Below are 23,520 nucleotides of genomic sequence, written 5' to 3' on the forward strand. Positions count from 1 at the left end.
AGGGGCGTGCAGGCGGCAGCCGATCAATGATTCTCATCATTGATATTTCTATCTCTCTCTCCCTCTCCCTTCCTCTCCGACATCAATAAAAGTGTTAAAAAAAAAAAAAAAGAAAGAAAAAGGCACTGACCGTGTAATTGCCTGGTCTGACTCAGCAAGAGCCCAGAACAAGGGCCGCGTGAATTAACCCTGTGTCCTCAGCACCAAGCACGGGCCACTGAGCTCAGGGCACGTGCTGCAGGCTTCACAGGAACAACCAGTTTACAAACCATGACAACCAGGTGCACACCCCCCGGGGGTGACACAGCTAGAGGGAAACCCAGCGCCAGGACCACTGGGTCACGGTGCCACCACGGGGCAGGGCAAAGGGGTACGCAGCTGTGAATATGTGAAACTCAAGTTTATTCTGGTGTCCTTGGGGGGTGTAAGCAGGTCTGCGTGACCTTGGAGGGGTGTAAGCAGGTCTGTGTGACCTTGGGGGTAGTGTAAGCAGGTCTGCGTGACCTTGGGGGGTGTAAGCAGGTCTGCGTGACCTTGGGGGTAGTGTAAGCAGGTCTGCGTGACCTTGGGGGTAGTGTAAGCAGGTCTGCGTGACCTTGGGGGGTGTAAGCAGGTCTGAGTGACCTTGGAGGGGTGTAAGCAGGTCTGAGTGACCTTGGAGGGGTGTAAGCAGGTCTGCGTGACCTTGGGGGGTGTAAGCAGGTCTGCGTCCTGCCTTACACACGCTGCCTTGTTGGGGGCACTCTGCCTGCGTGTGACACAGCGGCTCTGTCCATGTATCTGTAAGGAAGGTCCTGACTCCAAGATGCACTAGGTCTCGGTGCCTCCCCGGCTGAGTGTCAGTCACACGAAGGTGGCAGCGGGCAGGCAGCGTGATGCCACCCCTGAGCCCTGGCCTGCTGCCTCCTCCCCCCACCCTCCCGCCCCATCTCAGAGCTGAGAACCCAGAGGATCCTGCGCCCAGCAAAGGCAGCGAGAGGCCTGGGGCCTCGGTCACGGGGGCCTCTCTCGCTGGTTCAGCCGGGGGTTCTGGGCAAGGGCTCCAGGCTGGCTGGTCCCACATCAGCTGCAGCCCTGCCGTCGGCCGTGACCCCGGACAGATGCCTGGAGGAGGAAGGGAGAGACAGGCGGACGGACCGAGGGCTGCTGCCCACTGCGTGTTTTTACATGGAGCTCCCAGAGACTCGGCTCCAGGTCACCCTAAAATGGGCCTCATTAGTGAATTTTCAAAAGATAGAGAGAGATCCCCTGGCATGCGCTTTATCTCCTTCCCTAGTCGCAACTTATCCGCTGCTCCTGTCAATTATTAAAGGAGGAGCAGCTTAAGAATTGAACGTTTTATCCACTTTGTGCTGAGGTCTGTCGTCAAGTACCCGTTACGGACGGAAAACGCTCTCTCTCTCTCTCTCAAAACGGAATGTCACGCAGGAACCACAGGAACGTGCAGTCTTCGTCGGAAATGTACGTACCAGAAGGAAGACTTAGTAATAAAAACACGTAAAGGCTTTAGCAGAAAAAGGGGTGAGTTTTAGGGAAAAAACACTGGTAACAGTTTCTAGAAATGCCACTCACTTTGCACTTACTTTCAGCCACGAACGCACGGGGACGTGGGCAGCTAAAGTTAGTCGTTCCTCGTGAGGAACATGAACGTGAATCGGGCTACAAAAATGAGATAAACTCCCGAGGAAAACGTCGGTGTTCAGAGGCAGCCGCCCCGCCTGCCTCCAGTAGCCCTCCCGTCGCCCGGCTTCTGTAACAACTGCTAATGTCATTGTCAGATGCCCCGGCAGGTGTCCTGCGGGGGGGTAAACACATTGCCACAGCCCCGCGGGATTACTGCGATTCACGCTTGGCACGTGTCCTCCCGGTGGGGGGTGCCCGGGGCGGACGCTCACCCGCAGGAACGTGGGAAAGCCCTGTCCGTAGTAGCCCACAGCGAAGTAGTCCGGCTTCGGTCTGATCACCTTGACGATGTTTTCGTAGAACTGGGCTTGTTTTTTCTGAAAGGCAGGAGAAACCGCGTTTCGGGTTTGAACGGAGCGTTTGGGGGTCTGTTCCGGACGCCGCCAGCGGGCTCCTCGGGCCAGGGCAGAGCCAGGAGGGTGGGTGGGGGGCATGAAGCCGCCCCCGGCTGAGGCTCACGGCGTTTCTCACGGATCCTCTGCATTCCCAGGGGAATCTGACCCAAACCTAAGGTGACCAGGTCGTCCTGCTTTTGGCGGGACAGTCCTGATTTTTAACCATTTGTCCCGCGTCCCGTGGCGTTTTTAAAAAGTCCCTATTTTTGGAAAGATTAGGGACTTTTTTAAAACGCCATGGGACGCGGGACAAATTGTTAAAAATTGGTTTTGTCCCGCCAAAAGCGGGACGATATGGTCACCTTACCCAAACCCCATATTCTGCCACCTGCTGCGTCTCACAGGTGTTCTCAACAACCACATAACAGGTGTTTGTCTTTTGACGAAACGGCTGGTCTTTAGTATTTTTAAAAAATATACGTATATTTTTATTTTTATTTTTATTTCAGAGAGGAAGGGAGAAGGGAGAGATAGAAACATCCACTACGAGAGAGAATCACGAATGGGCTGCCACACTGGGGATCGAGCTTGCAACCCGGGCCTGTGCCCTGAGGGGAATCCAACCCTGACCTCCTGGTTCCTAGGTTGACGCTCAACCACTGAGCCACGCCGGCCGGGCTGGTCTTTAGTATTTTAAAAATGGCGTTGGTCAGATACTGGGACACATTAAAGAAGAATTTAAAAGGGCAGAATTCCGCTCTAAAATAGTGGCAAACACCACCACATCATCCAGTGGGTGCCGTGGTTCGAGAAGGCAGGAGGGAGGACTGACAGCTTCGGTGGCAAGAGGAAGGTCTGGGCCGCTCTCCACCGGCCCCGTCGGGGCTCCTGTGGGCACGGGGTCAGCACTGTTCGCATGTAAACCCTCCATGGAAGCCGAGAGCTTGGTCCCTGAGGGCCAGGAGCAGCCGGCAGGTAAGTGGAGGCTGTACCCGGCCACAGGGCCACAGGTGGGGCGCTGCCTGAGGCCACAGGAGAACCCCAGCGTGGAAAGGGAGCGGGAATGCAGGGAACTGCGCTCAGAGGGCCCGGCTCCCTGATGCAGAAAGAAGGAAGGACCTACCAGCAGTTTGCTGAGCTGCTCGTAGTCGAACATTTCGTTTTCGTACTGCTCGGCCAGCTCCTTGCCCAGCGCGATGGCCTCCTCCCACATCTGCGAGGAAAGGGGAACGGGAGAGAGAAACCCCAACCTGAATCATGCGGCCCGAGCATCAAGCAGTGCCACAACCGTTCCTGGTGAAACGAGTTGGACATCAGCTGCTTGAATCAAAACACGGCGGGAGGACCGTCGGCAAAGACAAGCAGTTCCCGAGGTGCGTGTCCTCTGGCCACGATCGGCATCCGCCGAGCGCCCTGCGGCCTCTGCCCACCGTCCTGCTGACCTGCGTGGCCACCAGCCCCCCTGCCTGGTCAGCCGAGGAGCCGGGGAGGGGGCCGGCAGGGCGATGACAGGCTGTGACGAGCCTGATTTCGCTCCTTTCCCCGATCGCCCCGTTTCATAAACGCTCTGTCTCCGTGGTCAGGAAGACCAGGGGATAGGTCGGCGCGAAGCTCAGGTTTGCAGGAAGTTGGCTTTACGCGTGCAAGCGGCAGGAGGATGCAAAGCCCGCTATCACGTGACCAGGGGGCCTTTCTGTGAAGATGTATTTATTAAAAGGCTGACGCCTGTGCGGTAATTTGCTGAAACACAGAGGAGGCCTGCGTTTCCCTTATTTTCCTTGGGAAAAATAAAAGAGAGGGGTTTACCCGAGGAGAACACGGAAAATACCGAGGAGTCGCCTCTTCCAGGAAGCCTGCCCTCCACCTCCTCCTTGGTTCTCCCCATTTTAAATCTTTGGGTAACGTGCTGAGACTGGGCCCTGCCCCGTCACTCCTCAGAGACGGTAAGCCCCAGAGGGCAGAGACACGGACCTGAGCCCCGGGCGGCTCAGCAGCGTTCCATGAACAGGACGGAAGGCTGTTGGCTTAGGATCAGGAAGGGCCCCCATCATCCCAAATCCGGGGTCCTCCGACACCCATCGCCTCCTTCTCCGCCCACCATTGCCGCAGACGGAGCAGGGATCCTCGGGGCGAGTGATTTCCCGCATCCGCTAGGTCCATCCTCTTGTGGAGGTCCTGCACCCGGCCAGGTGGGTCTCTTGATTATGCCCATTTTGCAGATAAGGAAGTCGAGGGTCGAACGCGTCAGGCACTTGCCCACGGGCACACAGCGGGTAGACTGGCCCAGCGTGGTCTTTTCCCGCAGTGCCTGCTCGCGATGACGGTTACTAAAAAAACACCACCGACGGCGGCTTCCTCAGCACACTTTCTTGCTCACGGTTCTGAGCTGGAATCCGAGACCAAGGTGCCGGCGACGCGGTTCTCAGTGAAGACTCTCCTCCTGCCGTGCGGACAGCTGCCCCCTCGTGGGCGGCCCGTGGCCCTGAGCTCGCTCCCTTCCTCCTGTATCGGCACTGACCCTTCAGGCCTGTCCCAGTCGTGACCGCGTCTAGACAGTTACTCCCAAAGGCCCGACCCCCTGGCCCCATCACGTGGCGGTTGGGGCTGCAACATGTGAATTGGGGCGGGGGCGGGGGGGATGCAAACATTCAGCCCGTAACACGGACCACGTGCTGGCACTCGCAGCTGCCCCAACCCTCCCGCTGAGACGGGTGTGAACGGTAAGTCCACTGGGAACACAGGCCGCCGAGCCCCACACCTGGCATATCCTGGGCACCGCCGAGCCCCACACTCGGCATACCCTGGGCACCGCCGAGCCCCACGCCTGGCATACCCTGGGCACCGCCGAGCCCCACACCTGGCATACCCTGGGCACCGCCGAGCCCCACACCTGGCATACCCTGGGCACCGCCGAGCCCCACACCTGGCATACCCTGGGCACCTCCTAGCCCCACACCTGGCATACCCTGGGCACCGCCGAGCCCCACACCTGGCATACCCTGGGCACCTCCTAGCCCCATGCCTGGCACACCCTGGGCACCTCCTAGCCCCACACCTGGCATACCCTGGGCACCGCCGAGCCCCACACCTGGCATACCCTGGGCACCGCCGAGCCCCACACCTGGCATACCCTGGGCACCGCCCAGCCCCACACCTGGCACACCCTGGGCACCGCCGAGCCCCACACCTGGCAGACCCTGGGCACCGCCGAGCCCCACACCTGGCATACCCTGGGCACCGCCGAGCCCCACACCTGGCATACCCTGGGCACCGCTGAGCCCCACACCTGGCACACCCTGGGCACCGCCGAGCCCCACGCCTGGCATACCCTAGGCACCGCCGAGCCCCACGCCTGGCATACCCTGGGCACCGCCGAGCCCCACGCCTGGCATACCCTGGGCACCGCCGAGCCCCACACCTGGCATACCCTAGGCACCGCCGAGCCCCACGCCTGGCATACCCTGGGCACCGCCGAGCCCCACGCCTGGCATACCCTGGGCACCGCCGAGCCCCACGCCTGGCATACCCTGGGCATCGCCTAGCCCCACACCTGGCATACCCTGGCACCGCCGAGCCCCACACCTGACATACCCTGGCACCGCCGAGCCCCACGCCTGGCATACCCTGGGCACCGCCGAGCCCCACGCCTGGCATACCCTGGGCACCGCCGAGCCCCACACCTGGCATACCCTGGGCACCGCCGAGCCCCACACCTGGCATACCCTGGGCACCTCCTAGCCCCACACCTGGCATACCCTGGGCACCGCCGAGCCCCACACCTGGCATACCCTGGGCACCTCCTAGCCCCATGCCTGGCACACCCTGGGCACCTCCTAGCCCCACACCTGGCATACCCTGGGCACCGCCGAGCCCCACACCTGGCATACCCTGGGCACCGCCGAGCCCCAAACCTGGCATACCCTGGGCACCGCCGAGCCCCACACCTGGCATACCCTGGGCACCGCCGAGCCCCACACCTGGCATACCCTGGGCACCGCCGAGCCCCACACCTGGCATACCCTGGGCACCGCCGAGCCCCACACCTGGCATACCCTGGGCACCGCCGAGCCCCACACCTGGCACACCCTGGGCACCGCCGAGCCCCACGCCTGGCATACCCTAGGCACCGCCGAGCCCCACGCCTGGCATACCCTGGGCACCGCCGAGCCCCACGCCTGGCATACCCTGGGCACCGCCGAGCCCCACACCTGGCATACCCTAGGCACCGCCGAGCCCCACGCCTGGCATACCCTGGGCACTGCCGAGCCCCACGCCTGGCATACCCTGGGCATCGCCTAGCCCCACACCTGGCATACCCTGGCACCGCCGAGCCCCACACCTGACATACCCTGGCACCGCCGAGCCCCACACCTGACATACCCTGGGCACCGCCGAGCCCCACGCCTGGCATACCCTGGGCACCGCCGAGCCCCACACCTGGCATACCCTGGGCACCGCCGAGCCCCACACCTGGCATACCCTGGGCACCGCCGAGCCCCACACCTGGCATACCCTGGGCACCGACCCCCCTGCTGCCTGCCAGTCTTTGCCTTTCCTTAGTTGAATGACCCCACCCAGGGCCTGACTTACCACTGAGTCACCCACGGGACTAAAATACGTTTTGCACAGCCACAGGCTCAAGAAACCATCTGCTGTTTTTGCTGAGAAGAAAGCTATTCTGATAAGAGATGCATTTAGTACTTGGAAAGACAAAATAAAAATCAGCCCGGAGTGGAAAAGATTTCGGGGAAGAAAGAGGCGGACAGGTCCTTCCTACGGAGGACACACTTGCTCCTTCCCAGAATCCCCCTCTGCCCACCCCGGCCTCCTTCCCGCTCAGCTGTCCACGTCGCGGGCATCCTTCCCCTCTCTTCATCGCCTGCTGCATCTTCCTCGGTCCTCCCGGCCCAGCCGTTTCCAGGAGGGGAGCGCCTCCCCTCTCCACGCTTCCTCCAGGCGCCGCGTGTTCCACTTCAGGGAAAACGACACCTTCACCGGCCACTCCCTCTCCGGACGCCACTTTTCTGCAAACTCACTCCCCCGGTTCCCTGCCTCACGTGTTCTTGCCCTAAAGGACGGATGAGGTGCTTTAGATACGTATCAAAGCCATTGTGTTTAAAGCATGTCTTTTATAAAAATAGATTTTTGTTGATTTCAGAGAGGAAGGGGGAAGGAGAGAGAGACAGAAACATCCATGGTGAGAATCACGGATCGGCTGCCTCCTGCACGCCCCCCTACTGGGGATGGAGCCCACCACCCGGGCCTGTGCCCTGACCTGGAATCGAACCGTGACCTCTGGTTCATCGGTCCATGCTCAACCACTGAGCCACGCTGGCCGGGCAAAAGCATATATGCCTTGAATAAATATCTTATCCACCTCATCCTGAGGTCTCCCGGTTGTGTTTTCTGTCAGATTTTCTACACACACACCCACCCACCCACCACCCAGCCTCGCTGAAAGGACGCTGCCTGGAGGAGGTTCCCATCCGCCTTCAGTAGCACAGGCTCTGCGGGGTGCGGGCGCTCCCATTTCAATGTGAAAACCTCGAGGAACAGTCGGAGCCAGAGAGGACCAGGTTCAGCACGATCCCCAGTTAGTTATTTTGGCGAGGAAATCGCTTTAACGTGTGCGACTGAACGGCCGCCCGGCTCGCAGGGCCCTGGGCTCTGCGGCTCCCCGCAGCCCACAGGAAGACGCCCCATCTCCACGCACAACTCCGTTTTCTGGCGTGACGTCCTTAACCCGTCGGCAGCATTCCTGACGTTGTGCGTTCACTGGCCACCCCGCGTGGGGGAGCGGGGAGGGTGCTGACTCTGGAAACTGGTTTTCTCATGCTTCCAAGTTCATGGTTGCTTCCTACAGGAGCGGATCCTAACGGACGCTCAGGCCACGTCCCGGCTGGTGGAATAGATGCTGGAGAACATTGGGATTTTCCCAAACGTTAGGAAATGCTGGCATACACCCCAAAGAGGGCGTCGTTACCTTTGTACCTGCGGTTCCTCTTAGTAACAACCGTGGTTTTCCGGGATGAAACTCACAGGCGGAGGACACTGCACCCCCAGTTCTTAGACAAGAAGGCCAGGCACGTCACAGAAACAGAAACTGGCTCCCAAACCCCTATTTTTGGTTCACGAGATGACGCAAGACGCCTCGTTTTCCGACTTGGGCACGAGGCAAAGTGCGACTCTGTCAGGGCGAGGCTATTTTAGGAGGAGAAAGCAGAGCCGGGGTTGGAAACAGTCACGGCTTCCCACGTCACGTGGCTGCCAGTCAGGCGCCCCTCTGCGGCCGCTGCCCGGCGGCTCCGTCGGAGGGGGCCTGGCGGTGCTGAGCGCGGGCCTCCCCGCCCGCCCGCCCGTTCCCGCGGCTCGTCTGCTCTGGACTCCTCCTCCACAGAGAAGCCGGTCATTGCCAGTGACACGCCGCAGTCCGGCTTTATTGGAAATTACTAGGCCTCCACCGAGCACAATGAGACAGGCAATTCGGAGCGCGTTCAGGGAGGAGCGCTCGCCCGCCGTGCTGACACCCGACAGGAGGCATTCGGGGGACGCTGGAGCGGGTGACAGCACCACACGGAAGGGCTGGGAGCGCCTGTCAGCCAGGAAGGAAGAGCCGGAAAAGAATGAAAAGGGACAGAGATGGAAATGACATTTCATGGAGAGGAAGAAAAAGTTAAAAAAAAACACAACCACACACACAGGGGCTGAGCTGAGAGACACTGAAAACTCTTTAAAACGGGGGAAAAGCAAAAATAAGAGAATGATTTTATGTGGAAGAAATTCGGAAAGATGACCACGTAATTCAAAAGCCGGAGGAGCGTCCGACATAAGACAGCCCATCCTCTTGGCCGCTGCTTTTGGAGCACAAGCTAGAGAAAAGAAAACTTTAAATAAACGTGTCACTTATTGACCTCAGAGAGGAAGGGAGAGGGGGAGGGAGATAGAAACATCAATGAGGAGAGAGTCACTGATTGGCGGCCTCCTGCACAATCAGGGATCAAGCCCGCAACCCAGGCATGTGCCCTGACCGGGAATCGAACCTTGATCCTCCCGGTTCATAGGTTGACGCTCAACCACTGAGCCACTGCGGCCGGGCAAGCTACAAAAACTTTGCTAGAACCCGATCCCAGCTTCCTGCCAGAACTGTGGGTGTCCCTGCAGCGACGATGCTGTCCACGGCCACGCCACGCCACGCCACGCCACGCCCACGGGCTGCCCGAGCGGCCTGCTCCAGGTCTTTGCAGGCAGATCCTGGGCCTGTAAGTCCATCCCCCCGGGAAGCTGCGCACATTTAAAACAGCGAGAGCAGCTCTGGGCGTGCCGTTCCCCCCCCCCCCGCCCCGAGGACAGAGTGACGGCGCCTTAATCAGCCAGGTGACAGCGTGTGCCCAGGAGCCGAGCCGCCCTTTGCCCGCTCACTTCCATGTTTCAGTTTTGGGATCCCCAGCAGCGGATGGTCTCAAGTTGAACTATGGTATCATTCCCTTACTGAACAGACGGTTTTAAAGAATTGCAATTTTCCCCGAAATCAAATCGAGCCAAAGTCCTGGGGTCTGACCGCTCCTGCTGCAGGCGTGACGCCCAACGCAGGCCCGATGGAGCCGTGTCAGCAGTTCCCTCCGAGCCTGTCCCCGACGCGGGAAGGCCCTCCCTGGTGCCGGTCCCGGCTCACACTCGGGGACTCCTGCGATCACTCTGAATGAAGACGGCTATTTCTAACAGGTACGCAGGAGTGGGGGCAGGAAAAGCCAGACCCGTTCTTGGAAGAACTGCGTTTGTCTAACCTACGGCCTCTGCAACGAAACCTTCCAACCCACAACTTGTAACAAATGTCCGGGTCCACAAGCACGCCGCTCAGAGCGTGTGCAAGTGGCGCAGGCAGGGGCGCGCGGGCAGGTGCAGGCAGGCAGGGGTGCACAGACAGGTGCACGCAGGCAGGGACACGCAGGCAGGCAGGTGCACGCAGGCAGGGACACGCCGGCAGGGGTGCACGGGCAGGGGCGCACAGGGGCACCGGGGCAGGGAGCAGTGCCGCGCGGCCTCACCTTGCCCTTGTCGAAGTAGTGGATGATCTCCTGGTACAGCTGCTCCTTCAGCTGCCCCTGCGTCGTCGCTTGGTACCCGTCCCGCTGGGTGAGGTGGGCCACGCACACGTCCTCCGACCACTGAGGAGAAAGCAGTGCGTGAGTGCTGCCACCGGGACAGGGCGTGGCTGGTCTGGAAACACAGACCTGGTAGCCTTCGGTGCCCTATCACACCTGGGATGGACTGGGATGGACTCTGGGCCTGGTCACACCTGGGGTGAACTGGGGTGAACTGGGATGTGCTATGAGCCCGGTCACACCTGGGGTGAACGGGGCTGATTTTCTGTTTTAAAAATAAAAAGTAAGGCTCTAGCTAGGAAGATGCTCTGGTGACTCGCTCACGTTCTAAAACGTGAACCTGGAGGTGGTGTGGGACCCCTCCCCCTGCCCCGGGCCTGGGACTCTGCTGGGCAGGTAAGGGTGTCTCCTCCCCCCGTGGCTCCTCCAGCCCCACATTCCTCCTCACTGACGCCCTTCCCTCCGCTCTGCGCCTGGCTGGCGTGGACGAGGCCCTGCGGGGTCTCTGACTGCCAGCTGCCAGCCCGGAGGTGGGCGTTTCCGTGTTTACACGCCGAGCGACAGCTGCTGCGACACCTTGTCAAACCCGCATTCACCGGGCCAAACCTATCATCACGGCATTTCCCAAACGTCTGGGTTTCTGCGCCGCATCTAGCCAGCGCCACGGAAAGCTCTCACCGGGTGGGCGTATAACGGCCCCGAGACGGCGTGGCGCCACGCGAGCTCCTGCGGCGCCAGGACGGCGGCGCGGCGGCTCCTCACCTTCAGCAGCTTCGCGTGGAGCAGCAGGGTGTAGGCCGCCTCCGTGTAGTTGTCACACTCCTTGTGCAGGTCACACAGCTTGTACAGGTACCTGAGGCGAGAAACAGGCGCCTTCTTACGATGTCACCGGGCGATCTGCGTGGACGACGGCGACGGCAGGCGCTCCATTCCTCCTCCAGCGACAAGTCGTGCTGTGCCGTCTTCACACAGCGCTCTCCGTCCACAGCGCGTGGGCTCATGTGCTGCCGGGAGCACTAACCGCCCCCCACGCCCCCCCCCAGAGTCACAGGCAGTCGTTCCTGTTTCAAATCCAAGTCGTCTCTTTTCGGGACAGAACGGGAGACGGAACAAGGAGGCAGACGGCACTTCAAGGGTCCTCATTCCTCCCACCTCTCTGCCCTGTCTCCGTACGCGTGACACGAGGTGACACAGTGCTTGGCTGTGATTTCCTTACGTGCCGATGGGATCCATAGGCACCCAAACCCATACACACACCCATCTGTGAGAAAAAGAACTCGGAGGTCCCGGTGACCAGGACCCCAAGGAGGCCCTGCCGTACGGAAACAAATGTGAAGTGACTGACAGTTTTGGAAAAAAGGAACTTGGTTGTTTTCCCAAAAGGGTATTATTACAATCATGGGGCACTTTTCTTTAAAAAGCAGTAAAAAAAAAAAAATCGTAAAAATCCGAAGTTAGAAAGCCACGGGGGTGTAATAAAGCCATCGTTAAACACCAGCGCCCCGTGGAGTGCGTCCTGGGAAGGGGGGTCTTGCGGAAGGTGTGACACTGGCCCCTACGAGGAGGCAGGCGATGGGAAAAACCCGCAGGAAGTACGAAACGCGGGGCAGCTACGGTGTCAGGATAAGAGCGGACTGACAGCGGTTCATGTTGCCTATTCCCGATGAAGATAACCCCTCGTACGCCATAAGCGCCTGCAGACGCCGGCGGCGGACCGTCCCCCCACGGCACGTCCCGCCACGCCACGCGCGTCCGTAAAAAAAAAGTTTTCCCTCAGTGGCAGCCCTGACCAACTTTAAAATCATTTTCCGTGAGAATTTTCAGCTGAAACTATTCAAGAACACCCGAATGGGGAGTGACACATTTACTTTGATAATATTCATTGCAAATTGATTTCTTAAAATTAAATTCAAAGTATCGTGGCGTGCGGGGGGGGTTTCCGTTTTGGACGCGTGGCGTTAACGGGTTAAACTGGCCTCTTCGTTTGATCCTGTGAGACATTATGATTTGTGGAGGTGCCTTTTCTCAAAAGGGCCATGTGGGTCGGTCAAGAAGTACAGACCCCGGGAAATAATCATCCATGTCTTTGCTTCTGAGCTGGCAAGTATGACGCCCCCCCCTCCCCCCCCAAATCTCCGCACGGGCCTGGACGGCTGCACACAGGCTCCGAACACACACGCGTGCTCCCCAAGTTCAGTCTCTACGCTGCACGACTCCCACACGATGAACCTGTGGTCCCTCAACCTTTCTTGGCGTGGGCGTGACCGTGCGCTGGTAACAGACACGTAGAGGGCGCGGCACGCACGGCACCTACGTACCTGATGTACATTTCTTCTCTTTCGATTTCTTTGTAGAAATTCTGAAAAGTCAAAGCACAGCACCTTTAAGAGACCTGTTCTAGGAGAGGCGAGACATGCACAGAAAATGTCACGGCTCCTCGGCGTGTGTCCACCCCGGCCGCGTGGCCCAGCGCTCTGCCCTAGAGCCACAGGGTCACATGGGACGCACAACCAACGTACACACGCCTTCCCTTTTCTTTGGGGGGGAGGGGCCGAGGGGGGGCAAGTCTAATGATTCCGGTCCCTGCACTCGGCATTCTATCCAATCCTGTACTGCAGACCGGAGCAGGTGCTCCGAGTTTTAGCATTCCCGCCGGAACCACCGTGGAGGGGCCCCGAAGAGCGGGACTCCGTCTGTAGAACAACCGCGCGTCGGCCACGCTCAGAGACGGGCCTGCCGGGGCGGGTGGCACAGCGAGGCCACACACAGCGTTCCCGACCAGGAGGTGCAGCCTGCGGGACTGTCAGGGGTCGGAGGAGAGGCTCTCACCCCCAAAGTGCATTTCCTCTGCAGGAGCCGCAGTGGGTACACAGGCCCGGCGACGGGCAGAGCCCAGGGCCAGAGGTCACGGGGGCCAGAGGTCACCGGGACCTGGGGACCCGGGGGGCCGGGGGGTCCCTCACCAGCACGTTGACGGTGCAGCTCATGCGGTTCTCCTTGCTCTCGTCGTGCATGATGGTCCTGTAGTCCAGCAGCCGCTCCATCAGGCGCACCACCAGCCGCACGAACGTCTCGCCCGTCTTGGCCAGGTACTTGTGCTTCCGGCAGTGCTCCAGGAGGCTGCAGGCCGCCCCGTGTTCGCCCGTGTTCACCCGTGCTTACCCATGTTCACCCCTGTTCCCCGCGGCCCGGAGCCCCGCGGGGGTGCGCCGTGCAGGGCGCAGGACTTCCCATCACGGACCCATGGGGACCTCTGCTGGGCTGCAGAGCTCACTGTGGGCTCGCTACCTCCTCCGTGTCCACCCCGCACCCCTCCCGCCCCCGCCCCCCCCGCGCCCCGCCGCGGAGCAGCACTCACATCTTGTCGAAGAGCACTTTGTACTGCTCGTCCCCGCGGCCGCCTTCCACCTCGTGGTCCAGCTTGGTGATGATCTCGTTTTCGAACTGTAATTACACAGAGCGCGTCAGCGAGCGGAGCGGCGGGCGTTTCATCCTGTGACGGACGCCGACAGCACGTGCATCCGCTACGTCGGCATCTGCTACATCCGTGAGGGATCCCCCTCAGACAGCCCCCCACGCCTCGAGGCCGGATTTCACTTAGCAGTCGCTGTCCCCCAGCCCCCGGAGATTGCTGATGGTCCCCTGTCACCGGGGACTCTTCCGTTTCCTTCCCCGGTCACTGGGGTCTAAACACGCGGATCCTGGGAGCAGGAACAGGAGCGAGAGAAAGAAGGGAAATTGGAGGGAAGTTTACGGTGGGACATGAGAACACGTCTCGAGCTTCATTGCCAGGAACAAGGAACATGTAAAAGCGCTCCGTGGCTCCCGGAGAAGGACGGATGGAGCAGGACGGATGGGGTTTGCTCCCCAGGAACCTAAGCACATCAGGGCCCTGGTGGACCCTGGGAGCTTCTCCCTCTGGTTGAAAGAATGTTGTAAGAAACACGAGAGACACTGTCTCCAAAGACACCCCACACGCCTCCAAAGCCTGGGGTGAGACGGGGTGGGACATGAGGAGACCACAGTGCGGGGAACGGCCACAATGCCGCCCGGCCCTCGGACCCGCGCTGGGGAAAATGGGATCTGTGAGGTGCAAGTCTGTAAATGTTTTCAAGGCTCCATGACGCCCCCATAGCTGATCGAACTGGAAGTAACAACCTTGACAATGACACACGTGTCCCCATCCTGGCTGCCCAGTCCCCCTCCCTGGCAGAATTCAGAGCCCCCTAAGGACTGGGGTTCTAGCCAGGTGACGCCCACGTTGTAGGGGGTCCTGAGGGCAGCCATCGACCTTGGCCAGGTAGGGATGAGGGGCAGGAGGGCCTGAAGGAAACATGGCTGAGTTCGGGTGCAGGAAGCAAGCACACGATGGACTGCATGTATGTAAGGGTCGCTGGGGTCCTGTGAACATATCTGCTCAGACACTGCGTCTCCAGGCAACCATCCCCAGCCTCCCCCTTATTATCAGGATCCCCCAGAGTTTAAGCTGCGGGAGAGGAAGAAGTTCCTTCTCTCTTGGTCACGGCTGTGTCCCAACACCTAGGACAGCACCTGCTGCGGGTGACCCCGAGGGGACCACACGTGATGTGTGCACAGATTACTGGATAGAGTGGGTGTTGCATGCAGCCGGGGGCTCACTCTGTCAGCAAAGGGGTTGGCTGGCAGGCTGCTAAGACACACCTGCTCTCTTGGCCATGCAAGCCACGCGTGAACACGTGTGTCCGAGTGCTTGTCACAGGTCCTGCAGGCCTGTCTGCTGCCCTGGGGACTCTGGGCGTGGCAGGTGCAGTGGCCACTGCCTGTGGCTCCCCCTGGAGCAGAGGGCAGGCGTCTGGGCAGCCCCAGGAGGAACCTGGACGCAGGCCCAGGCCTGCCTGACCCTGACGGCCGCGTGGCCGAGCCCCAGTCCCACCCACGGCACGTGAAACGGAGCTGCCCACGGGCCCACAGAGCAGCACCGATTCCTGCTCGACCTCGAGCACTCGGCAGCCTCGTGAGAGCCCGGGCCTCGGCGAATCCCCGAAATCCCCCTTGATCTTCTCCCCGACAAGCCCCCACTTTGATGCTGTTTAGCCTCAGCAGTGCAGGGGCGGGAGCAATACAGGAGCGGCGGACTAACGGAAGGAGAAAGGGTGACCTGCCTTCATTCCCCCCTGCAGCCTCATGACGGTGACCTTTACTGTAAGCGACGGCCTCTGCAGAACCCGCAACCCCTCTGCTCTTTCCAGGGGCGAGTTTGCAAGGGGCAGTGCTTGCGGACTCCTCTGCGTGCGGGGAGGTGGCTGCTCCCAGCCGGGCTGGCATTTCCAACCCCACCTCCCGAGCCAGGCCCTGCCGGGAACACCAGTGGGTGTCCGGGGAGGGCTGAAGCTTCCGGACAAATCCCCGAGATACAACATGAGACTCCAAGTCGTGAAAACGCACGCGTCAATCCCACCCGTGATGCCTGAGCACGCAACGCGGAAGGCAGCGGGAGTGCAGAAAAACACGCGTGACCCTCACGCAGGCAAACGCACGTGAGCATTCCAGACGACTCATCCTAGCGCATCGGAGGACACTGAGCTGGGAGTCTTCCTCCCGGACACGGCATGTTTTCTCTGATCCCGGGGAAACTGGGCCGCCACCTGGCAGCAGGGAGCGTCCAGAAGTCCAGAAATCGAGTCCCGGCCTCTGCCCCGCAGGGGGGAAAGGGCAGGACCACGCCCCTGGGCCGTGTCTGTGTGGAAAACGTGGTCCGAGAGAAGCAGCGGGCACGGCTGGGCAGAGGGCAGCCGCTCGCCACCGACCTGGGGTGCGGGCTCGCGTGGTAACATCCACGTAGCATCGATTCCCGCAGCCTGTCACTCCGCTCAGACACACTGATGCTTTCATGTGTCCTGCAGGCCTTGCTTAACCGCTCGTAAACTTAATTACACACTTAATTAGTCTTTGGCGCTCCACATCCCACACGCTAACATGCCCGCATCCTTCCGTGTCCAAGGAGCAGGCGGCTCACTGGCCTTGAAGCTTCTGTGAACTACTCAGGAGGCCAGAGGCTCCGAGGCCCCAAACCCGACGGCCTGGCCGGGCCCCGGGCTGCCGGCTGCTCACCTGGCAGCACCTCGGGCAGGTGCGTGACCCGGATCGCGGGGTGGCTCGGGGCTGCCTGCCGTGACGGCCCACGCCAGGAACACGCCCCACAGGGAGTCCCACTCACTTCGGTTACGAAGATGCTGGGAGCTTGGGCACCTGTGGGCTGGAGGGCTTTTAAGAACAGAATGTAACGTGATTAGAACTCTTGGAGTCAAGGGTATGGGTTTCCATGATCTCTCCAACCGCTTCGGGTCTGTGCTTTCAAGAAATAACAGCCTCATCTTGTCCGTATTTCCCCTTTAAGCATCCAAAACCACAGGCTCAAGGATGACTCTGAAATGGAACTGAAAATACAGCCACCAACCAACCCTAATGACCTGGAGAATAAACACGATAAAATCGCCACCAAACGCGTCCACGTTCATCTCCCAGAGCAAAAGGCGCCGGCGTTCCCATCGAGGAGCAGAAGCTGCCGACACCCACTCGGGCCATTCGGTTACGGTGGGCGCAGGCAGGCAGGCACACGGGAACGCGGCCCCGCGCGGGCACCGAGGTGGCTCATGGTGGAGGCCCTCACCGCTGACGGGAGCTCCCGGGAGTCCGGGAGCGGTTCACTGGCCGCGCAGAGAGGGCGGGCAGAGCTCCGTGACCGGAACTCTTACTTTGCTGCGCAGCCCTCTCCACTCCCTTTGTGCTCATGGCCTGGAGCCCCCACGGTCATTGGCGGCAACGCGCGGCGGTGAGCTCTGTGTTTTCCACAGACGTCACCCAGGGGGTTCTCTGAGCAGGTGCCGGGGAGGAGGAGAAGCATGCTCTTCGCAGGAAGCAGAACCAGCGAGTCTGAGACGGGAAGGGGTCCTCACTGGGGGGCAGGGGACTCAGGGAGGTGGGGGAGGGGAGCCACAGGGTCCCATGGCCCAGCAGGTCTGCATGAATGATCCGAGGGCCGCTAAGGCTCGGATGCCCAAAGCCCTCAGGCTGGCTGAGCAGATGCTGAAAGCTCACACGGAGAATCTCTTTGAAAAAGAAAAAATCAATATTTCCAAAAGTTATAGTTTAGGTGTAAACAGCTCCTCTGGGCCCAGGGGACGGGGAGCACAACTGCTGTTTTCTTTGCAAAGAAAGAGACCAGAGCACGTGTCCTCCAGACGGGCGGACGGAGAGGAGCAGAGGCACGGGCCACCTGTGAGGAGAGGGGCGTCCGGGTCACCCCGAGTGTGGGAGAGCCCCGGAGGTCCGGGACGGCCACAGGCGGCTGGGGTGTCGGAGGCTCCCGGGACAATGGAAGAGGCGGGAAAGACTTTTGCTGCGTGGAGACGCAGAACAGAGTGGCCGCATGCACGGGACCGGGACACCACAGTGGCCCCAGAACAGGGCAGGCAGGGTCACCCCGGAGGACACCGCCAGAGTGGACACCAAGCTAGGTTCTCGGATGCACGTCTCGTCCCCCTGCTGACTGGTACCCACAAGGCAGGCCCAATGCCGACAGGGAAAGAGGATGAGTCAGGCCAGTGGGAATCTGGGGGTGGGGGGCGCTGACCAGGCCACAGAGAAGCCAAGCTCTGGCATGTCCCCCTCGGGACCACCGGACGCACGCATGCGTGTGCTCGCTGCACGTTTATTCGGAGAAGAGACCATCTGCACGCAACCTACGTGCCCAGGCCAAGGGGGCGAAGAGGCTGGCTGAGGCATTCCATGAGAGGTCCCGCCGCGCGTTAACCGCACGGTGAGCTTCTGCCTTTGGTATATCGTCCAACGAGAAGGACAAGACAATGTGGACGATGTGGACACCGTCACAATCACATTGGTACAAAGACAGAGGGTGGGCGGGCGGGACAAACACAGCTGTCCTTTCACCACAGACTCCATCCTGACAAACGAGAGAACCGTGAGGGACTCTTCCTCACCCCTGGGGAGAGAGGGGAAGGCAGGGAGGAAGGAAAGAGGGAGGGAGGGAGGTAGGGAGGAGGGAGGGAGGAAAGAGGGAAGGGAGGGAGGAAGGAAAGAGGGAGGGAAGGAGGAAGGAAGGGAGAGGGAAAGGAGGGAGGGAGGGAGGGAGGGAGGGGAGGCAGATTTTATGGTTTGATTTTATTTACTTCTCACAACACCCCTTTCGAGTACGTTTATATTTATACCCACTTTACAGCTCAGGATTGGAGACTTAAGGACGCTCAGTGGCTTGTTCAAAGCCCGGGAAGTGCCGGCTAAGCTAGGAGCCACGGTCCACCTGACTTCTATGTCTGAACTGAACCCCGACACACAGAGCCGAGTCCGTCTAGCTCTGCACCCCTTTTTCATTCCAGGAAATACACTGAGTGGCCAGATTATTATGATCTCTGAACACATAATAATCTGGCCACTCAGAGTGTGTGTGTGTGTGTGTGTGTGTGTGTGTGTGTGTGTGTGTTAGAGGCCCGGTGCATGAATTCGTGCATGGGTGGGGTCCAGCCAGCCTGGCCAGGGGGAGGGGACATGGGCGGTTGGCCGGCCTGCCTGCTGGTCGAACTCCTGGTCGAGGGGACAATTTGCATATTAGCCTTTTATTCTATAGGATATACACTGAGTGGCCAGATGATTATGCATTCAGAGATCATCATCATCTGGCCACTCAGTGAAGCACGGTTGTTCTTCATGGCCCGTCACCACCTGCCAGCGATCGCGGTGAACAATGGCCAGGAAACACCCACACACTGTGCAAAGCTCCCGTCGAGGAGGAAGTGCGGGGAGGGGGGGGGGGGAGGGGAGGAACTCCCTGTAAATATCAGCTCCCACCACAGTCACACTACTGGGATGGACAGGATCATTTTCCCTTCAGTGTAGGAATTTTTCTCAAAATTCCTTAAGAATCTGCGTGAAATCCATGTGCCCGCACTCGAAATACCGCCACGTCTAAACAAAGGGCTTCGGTGCAGACGACGCCCCCTCGCCTGGATGCCTGTCTTGGCTTCTGCAAAGCATCACGGCCAAACCATCCGTCCGGTAGCGAGCACGCCGCTGCGTGTCCGAGCACGTGCGTGTGTGCCCACCCGTGACTACGCAGGCCCCTCACGGACTTCCCTGGGACCCAGGAAGGGGGTGCTGCTACTTCTCAAGGGCCAATGGCTCAGGCCGTCCTTCCTGCCGACCCTGCGTGCCCGGAGCCCCTCGCATCAGCGCCGTCGCCCGGCTCAGGGACCAGTTAGGAGAATGAAAGCCGAGCCTTTAGACTCTAAAAAGGGGGTGGGAACGTCCGGCCCTCCCTCCAGGTAAGGCCCTCGAAATCTCTTGGTTAGGCCCTGCCTAGGCGTGAGGGACGAGTTAACGAAATGCTTGACCGCAGTAGGGCAGCTAATTTTTTCGTGGATGATTTTGTGTGGCCCGTGGACGATGTTATAAACATCCAAATGGCCCCCGGCAGGAAAAAGGCCCCCCACCCCTGGTTTACAAGAACAGACGCTGGCAAAGCGCAGCCGGCCGGAGAGAACACAGCGAGTCTGATGAAACGCTCTAGCGCGCCTGTGCACGGAGGCTGAGTGGGCCCAGACAAAAATGAGTAAGAAAAAGCTAAAAACGGAGACCGATTCTTCCCACAGCGAGAGGCCAGGGGCAGGCCGCTGCAGCAGGAAGGCCTGGGAGGGTCCCTCCCGAGCTGTGGGGCAGCAGGGTCTCCAGGTGAGCGCCGCGGACGCCAGAGCCACCTGCAAGTCTTTCTCAAGGTTTTCAGACTCGCCCTCCCCCTCCCCCCAACACCCACACCCCCACACACACCCACACCCCCCCACACCCATACCCACACCCACACACCCACACACACCCACCCCCCCACACACACACCCACACACACACCCACACACACCCCCCCACACACACCCACACACACCCCCACCCACACACACACCCCCACCCCCACACCCACCCACACACCCCCACACACACACCCACACACACACCCCCACACACACACCCACACACCCCCACACCCACACCCACACCCCCCCACACACACACCCACACACACCCACACCCACACCCCCACCCACACCCCCACACACACCCACACCCCCACACACATCCCCACCAATACCCACCCACACCCACACTCACACCCCCCACCACACACAACCACACACACACACACACACCCTTACCATCTGGAAGCTGCGCGTGGAGTGGAACTCGCACTGCATCATGTCGAAGAAGATGGGGATGGTGGCCTTGCGCAGCTCCGTCTCGGGGATCAGCGTCATCTCCAACATGGGGCCGACCATTTCCGGGATGAACTTGATCTTGTGCTGACCTTGAGGAAAGACATGCATTAGTCAGAGAGTTTTTTTAAAAAGGATTCTGGAATGGGCTTCAGTGGACTCGGGCCACTGGGAAGTGGGTGCCTGGGGCGTGGGGATGGACGGGCATCCATCTCATCGGGGGCGTCACGGTCGCGCCCCGCCTTGCGTCGGAGGAGGGGGCGGCGTCCTGATGGTTGTAAGGAAGCCGTGGAAACACCCAGTGTGAAGTCTGTAGCCCTGACTTCTGGTAGCGGCGACAGCACCGTCTCACAAGTAGCCGGTGTGATCACGTAGCTAAAGAGGGGAGCAGCTCATGGGTTCCCAGCCTTGGACAGAGCGGGGGTGGGAGACGGAACGCCCGCATCTCAATTTGTGGACAGTGAGTACACGGTAAGGCGAGGGAGTCTGAGCAGAGGGTCCGGTCCGCTCTGCTTCTGGCGTCTTCTAAAGAGGAGGCTTCCACCCAGGCGGGGTGGCTCAGTGGCTGAGCACCGACCTATGAACCAGGAGGTCACGGTCCCATTCCCGGTCAGGGCACAGGCCCGGGTTGCGGGCTCGATCCCCAGTAGGGGGCGTGCAGGAGGCAGCCCATCAATAATCCTCTCTCATCATTGATGTCTCTGTCTCTCTCTCCCTTTCCCTTCCTCTCTGGTATCAGTAAAAAAATATATATATTTTTAAAAAGTTCTATCCTCTTATCTTTAGTGTCAAAAACCTTGAATTATTTTCCTTTCCAACATATGCTAGAAGAATGCGCAAGGATTAAATGCTTGAATGAATTATTTGTGACATTTTGTGTTATTAACACCAGCAATTTATCCAGTTAATCGACCTTAATAACAATTTTACACATTCAGAAAATAGAATCAATAGTCTAAAGAATTTAGTTTCATTTATAACTCCGCTATTTGATACAGATTTCTAGAAAGAGAACCATTAAACAAATCTGGCTCTTATAAATAACTAAACATGCTACATAATCCTCCTATTAGTCTAACTTAATATATTTCTAACATTTGTACGGGGTGGACACAGTCACAAAATATAACCTTTGATAAGGAATCCAAACGGAATAAAAATCTGATGTTCAGCTTCACTGAATAATTAACATTGTGGCTAAGGCCAGACCCATGGGAATCTCATCACTTCCCAGACGCTCCGTGTTTCTGAGAGGCGTGTAACAGCTGCGAACCATTCTCTTAAAAATGCGATTATCCCAGTCTCTCCGGTGACACTTTTCTTGTATTTTGCCCAAAAATGTCAGAGCCAATGTTTCAGAAAACAGTTGATAGTGACAGCGAGTTGTTCATCAACCACAACTTGAGTGTCACGGAGCGCTCCGCTGGTCACGGCGGCTTTCACGCTCCCGGCTGGAGGGACACGGGCGGGGACAAGGGGCTGTGGATGCCCGGGTGTTAAACCACGCTCCAGGGCAAGGCGCCTCACCTTGGATGACACCCCGGCCCCTGACTACGGGACACTGGCTGGGGCCAGCGCTGAGCTCCGTGGCCAGTGCTCTCCCAGGATTTAACCTTCCGGAAGGAAGGGCCCTCAGGGGGAGCAAAGTGGGGGCTGGTAGGGGCTGGGAGGACAAAGGCAAAGGGAGGTAAATGGAGGCACCTGTAATACTATCAACATAAAAAACATACATAAAAACACACCAATAAAACATACTCCAACAACCAACAGGCCAAAGAAGAACTCAAAAGGGAAATGAGAAAACATCGGAGACAAAAGACGAGAACACGACACACCCCAACTTACGGAGGCGGCCCAAGCAGTGCCAAGAGGGACGTGACAGTGGTGCCCGCCTACATCGATCCCTGACCCTCAACACGCATGTCCCTATCGCTCGGAGGGCATGTTGAGCTCCCACCACCTGGTGGCAGGAACCTACAACCGGGGTCGGGTTTTGAGTGGGGACTAGACCCTCGTGAAGGCAGAGTGGATGACACGGAATCCAATGGGATGGCACGTGTAACAGCAGGATGAGCTACGTGGTCGGATGCGTGAGAAGGGGAGAGAATGTTCGTGATGCCCAGGGCTGAGCTGTGGGCGCCTGACACGGGAGTGCTTTCCCGACGTTTCTATTTGCCCCGCCCACCAGATTCTCCTCCTTTCATTCATTCACTTGGTCTCCTAGCTCTTACTTCCTGAAAAGAGTTCTGGCAAAGAGCAGCAATTTTTCTCCAAGGACCAGAAGCCGTGGACATTTGTAGACGCCCCAATGCTGACTCCACGGACGGGAGACGGTCCCCCCGAGGGCCCGAGACCGCGGTCACTCACCGAGGTTGTACCACATGTCCCTGATCTCGAAGCCGATCTGTCTCCTCATGTCTCCATACCTGAGAGGCAGGAACGGGAAAAGCGAGTCGGTCTACAGGGCGTGTGAAATCAGACCCGGGCTATTTTTAAGTGCGACCCAGTCTTCCATCACCGAGTCCCATAAAGAGAAGAAGGCGCACCTTCCTTTGCCACCAAAGGGGATGGAAGGAGGGGGAAGGAGCTGGGACCACACTTACCCATCACCACACACTACCCCCCCACATCCCTCCCCCCGCCCCGGGGGACTTGGGGGAGGTGGTGGAGAGTAATGAGAGAATGTCGCTGTCCTCATTCTCCAAGTGCAGGTGAGAGAGCCTGGCTCCTTGGCCCAAGGTGGGGGGGGGGGTGTTTTCCGTGCCTGGCGTTAGCATCAGGCCCTGCAGACCCCAGTGACCTCCCACGCCCCGCCCACAGGACGCACATGCGCGAGAGCAGTGAGCCCTGGGGTCTACACTCAGAGCAGGGCGGCCTCCTCCAGGGCTCCCCGCTCCTCTCTATCAAGTTCAGTGCAAGGGAGGGCTGAGCACCTCCTACTCTCAACAGATATTCCCCCAAGTTTTTTGTTTACCAGGAAAACAAATGCTAATGCTCCTCCCAGAGGGCGGGGAGGGGTGTCGGTTTCCAGAGTAAACAGAACCGGAGGCTTCAGAAGAGGCGCCTTTATGAGCTGGTGAGCAATTTACCTTTTCCCTTTATTGCCCGAGGAAGAGGCTGATCGCATTAAACGTAATAACTGGA

The 23,520-nt window shown here is 59.3% G+C and overlaps 1 protein-coding gene across 1 annotated transcript in view; it reads right to left on the reverse strand.

The window, feature by feature from the left end:
* The window catches only part of DOCK1 (dedicator of cytokinesis 1), a 305,731-nt gene that overhangs the window by 23,768 nt on the left and 258,443 nt on the right, over positions 1-23,520 (reverse strand). Inside the window, exons 32-40 of the mRNA XM_054728710.1 lie at positions 22,744-22,802; positions 20,320-20,468; positions 13,479-13,564; positions 13,084-13,240; positions 12,439-12,479; positions 10,883-10,973; positions 10,064-10,183; positions 3,142-3,231; positions 1,896-2,000 (exon numbers count right to left, since the gene is read on the reverse strand). Coding sequence (XP_054584685.1) covers positions 1,896-2,000; positions 3,142-3,231; positions 10,064-10,183; positions 10,883-10,973; positions 12,439-12,479; positions 13,084-13,240; positions 13,479-13,564; positions 20,320-20,468; positions 22,744-22,802 — 898 coding nt within the window. The remainder of the gene's footprint in view (positions 1-1,895; positions 2,001-3,141; positions 3,232-10,063; positions 10,184-10,882; positions 10,974-12,438; positions 12,480-13,083; positions 13,241-13,478; positions 13,565-20,319; positions 20,469-22,743; positions 22,803-23,520) is intronic.

This window comes from Eptesicus fuscus, chromosome 17 (assembly GCF_027574615.1).
Source record: "Eptesicus fuscus isolate TK198812 chromosome 17, DD_ASM_mEF_20220401, whole genome shotgun sequence".
Lineage (NCBI taxonomy): Eukaryota > Metazoa > Chordata > Mammalia > Chiroptera > Vespertilionidae > Eptesicus > Eptesicus fuscus.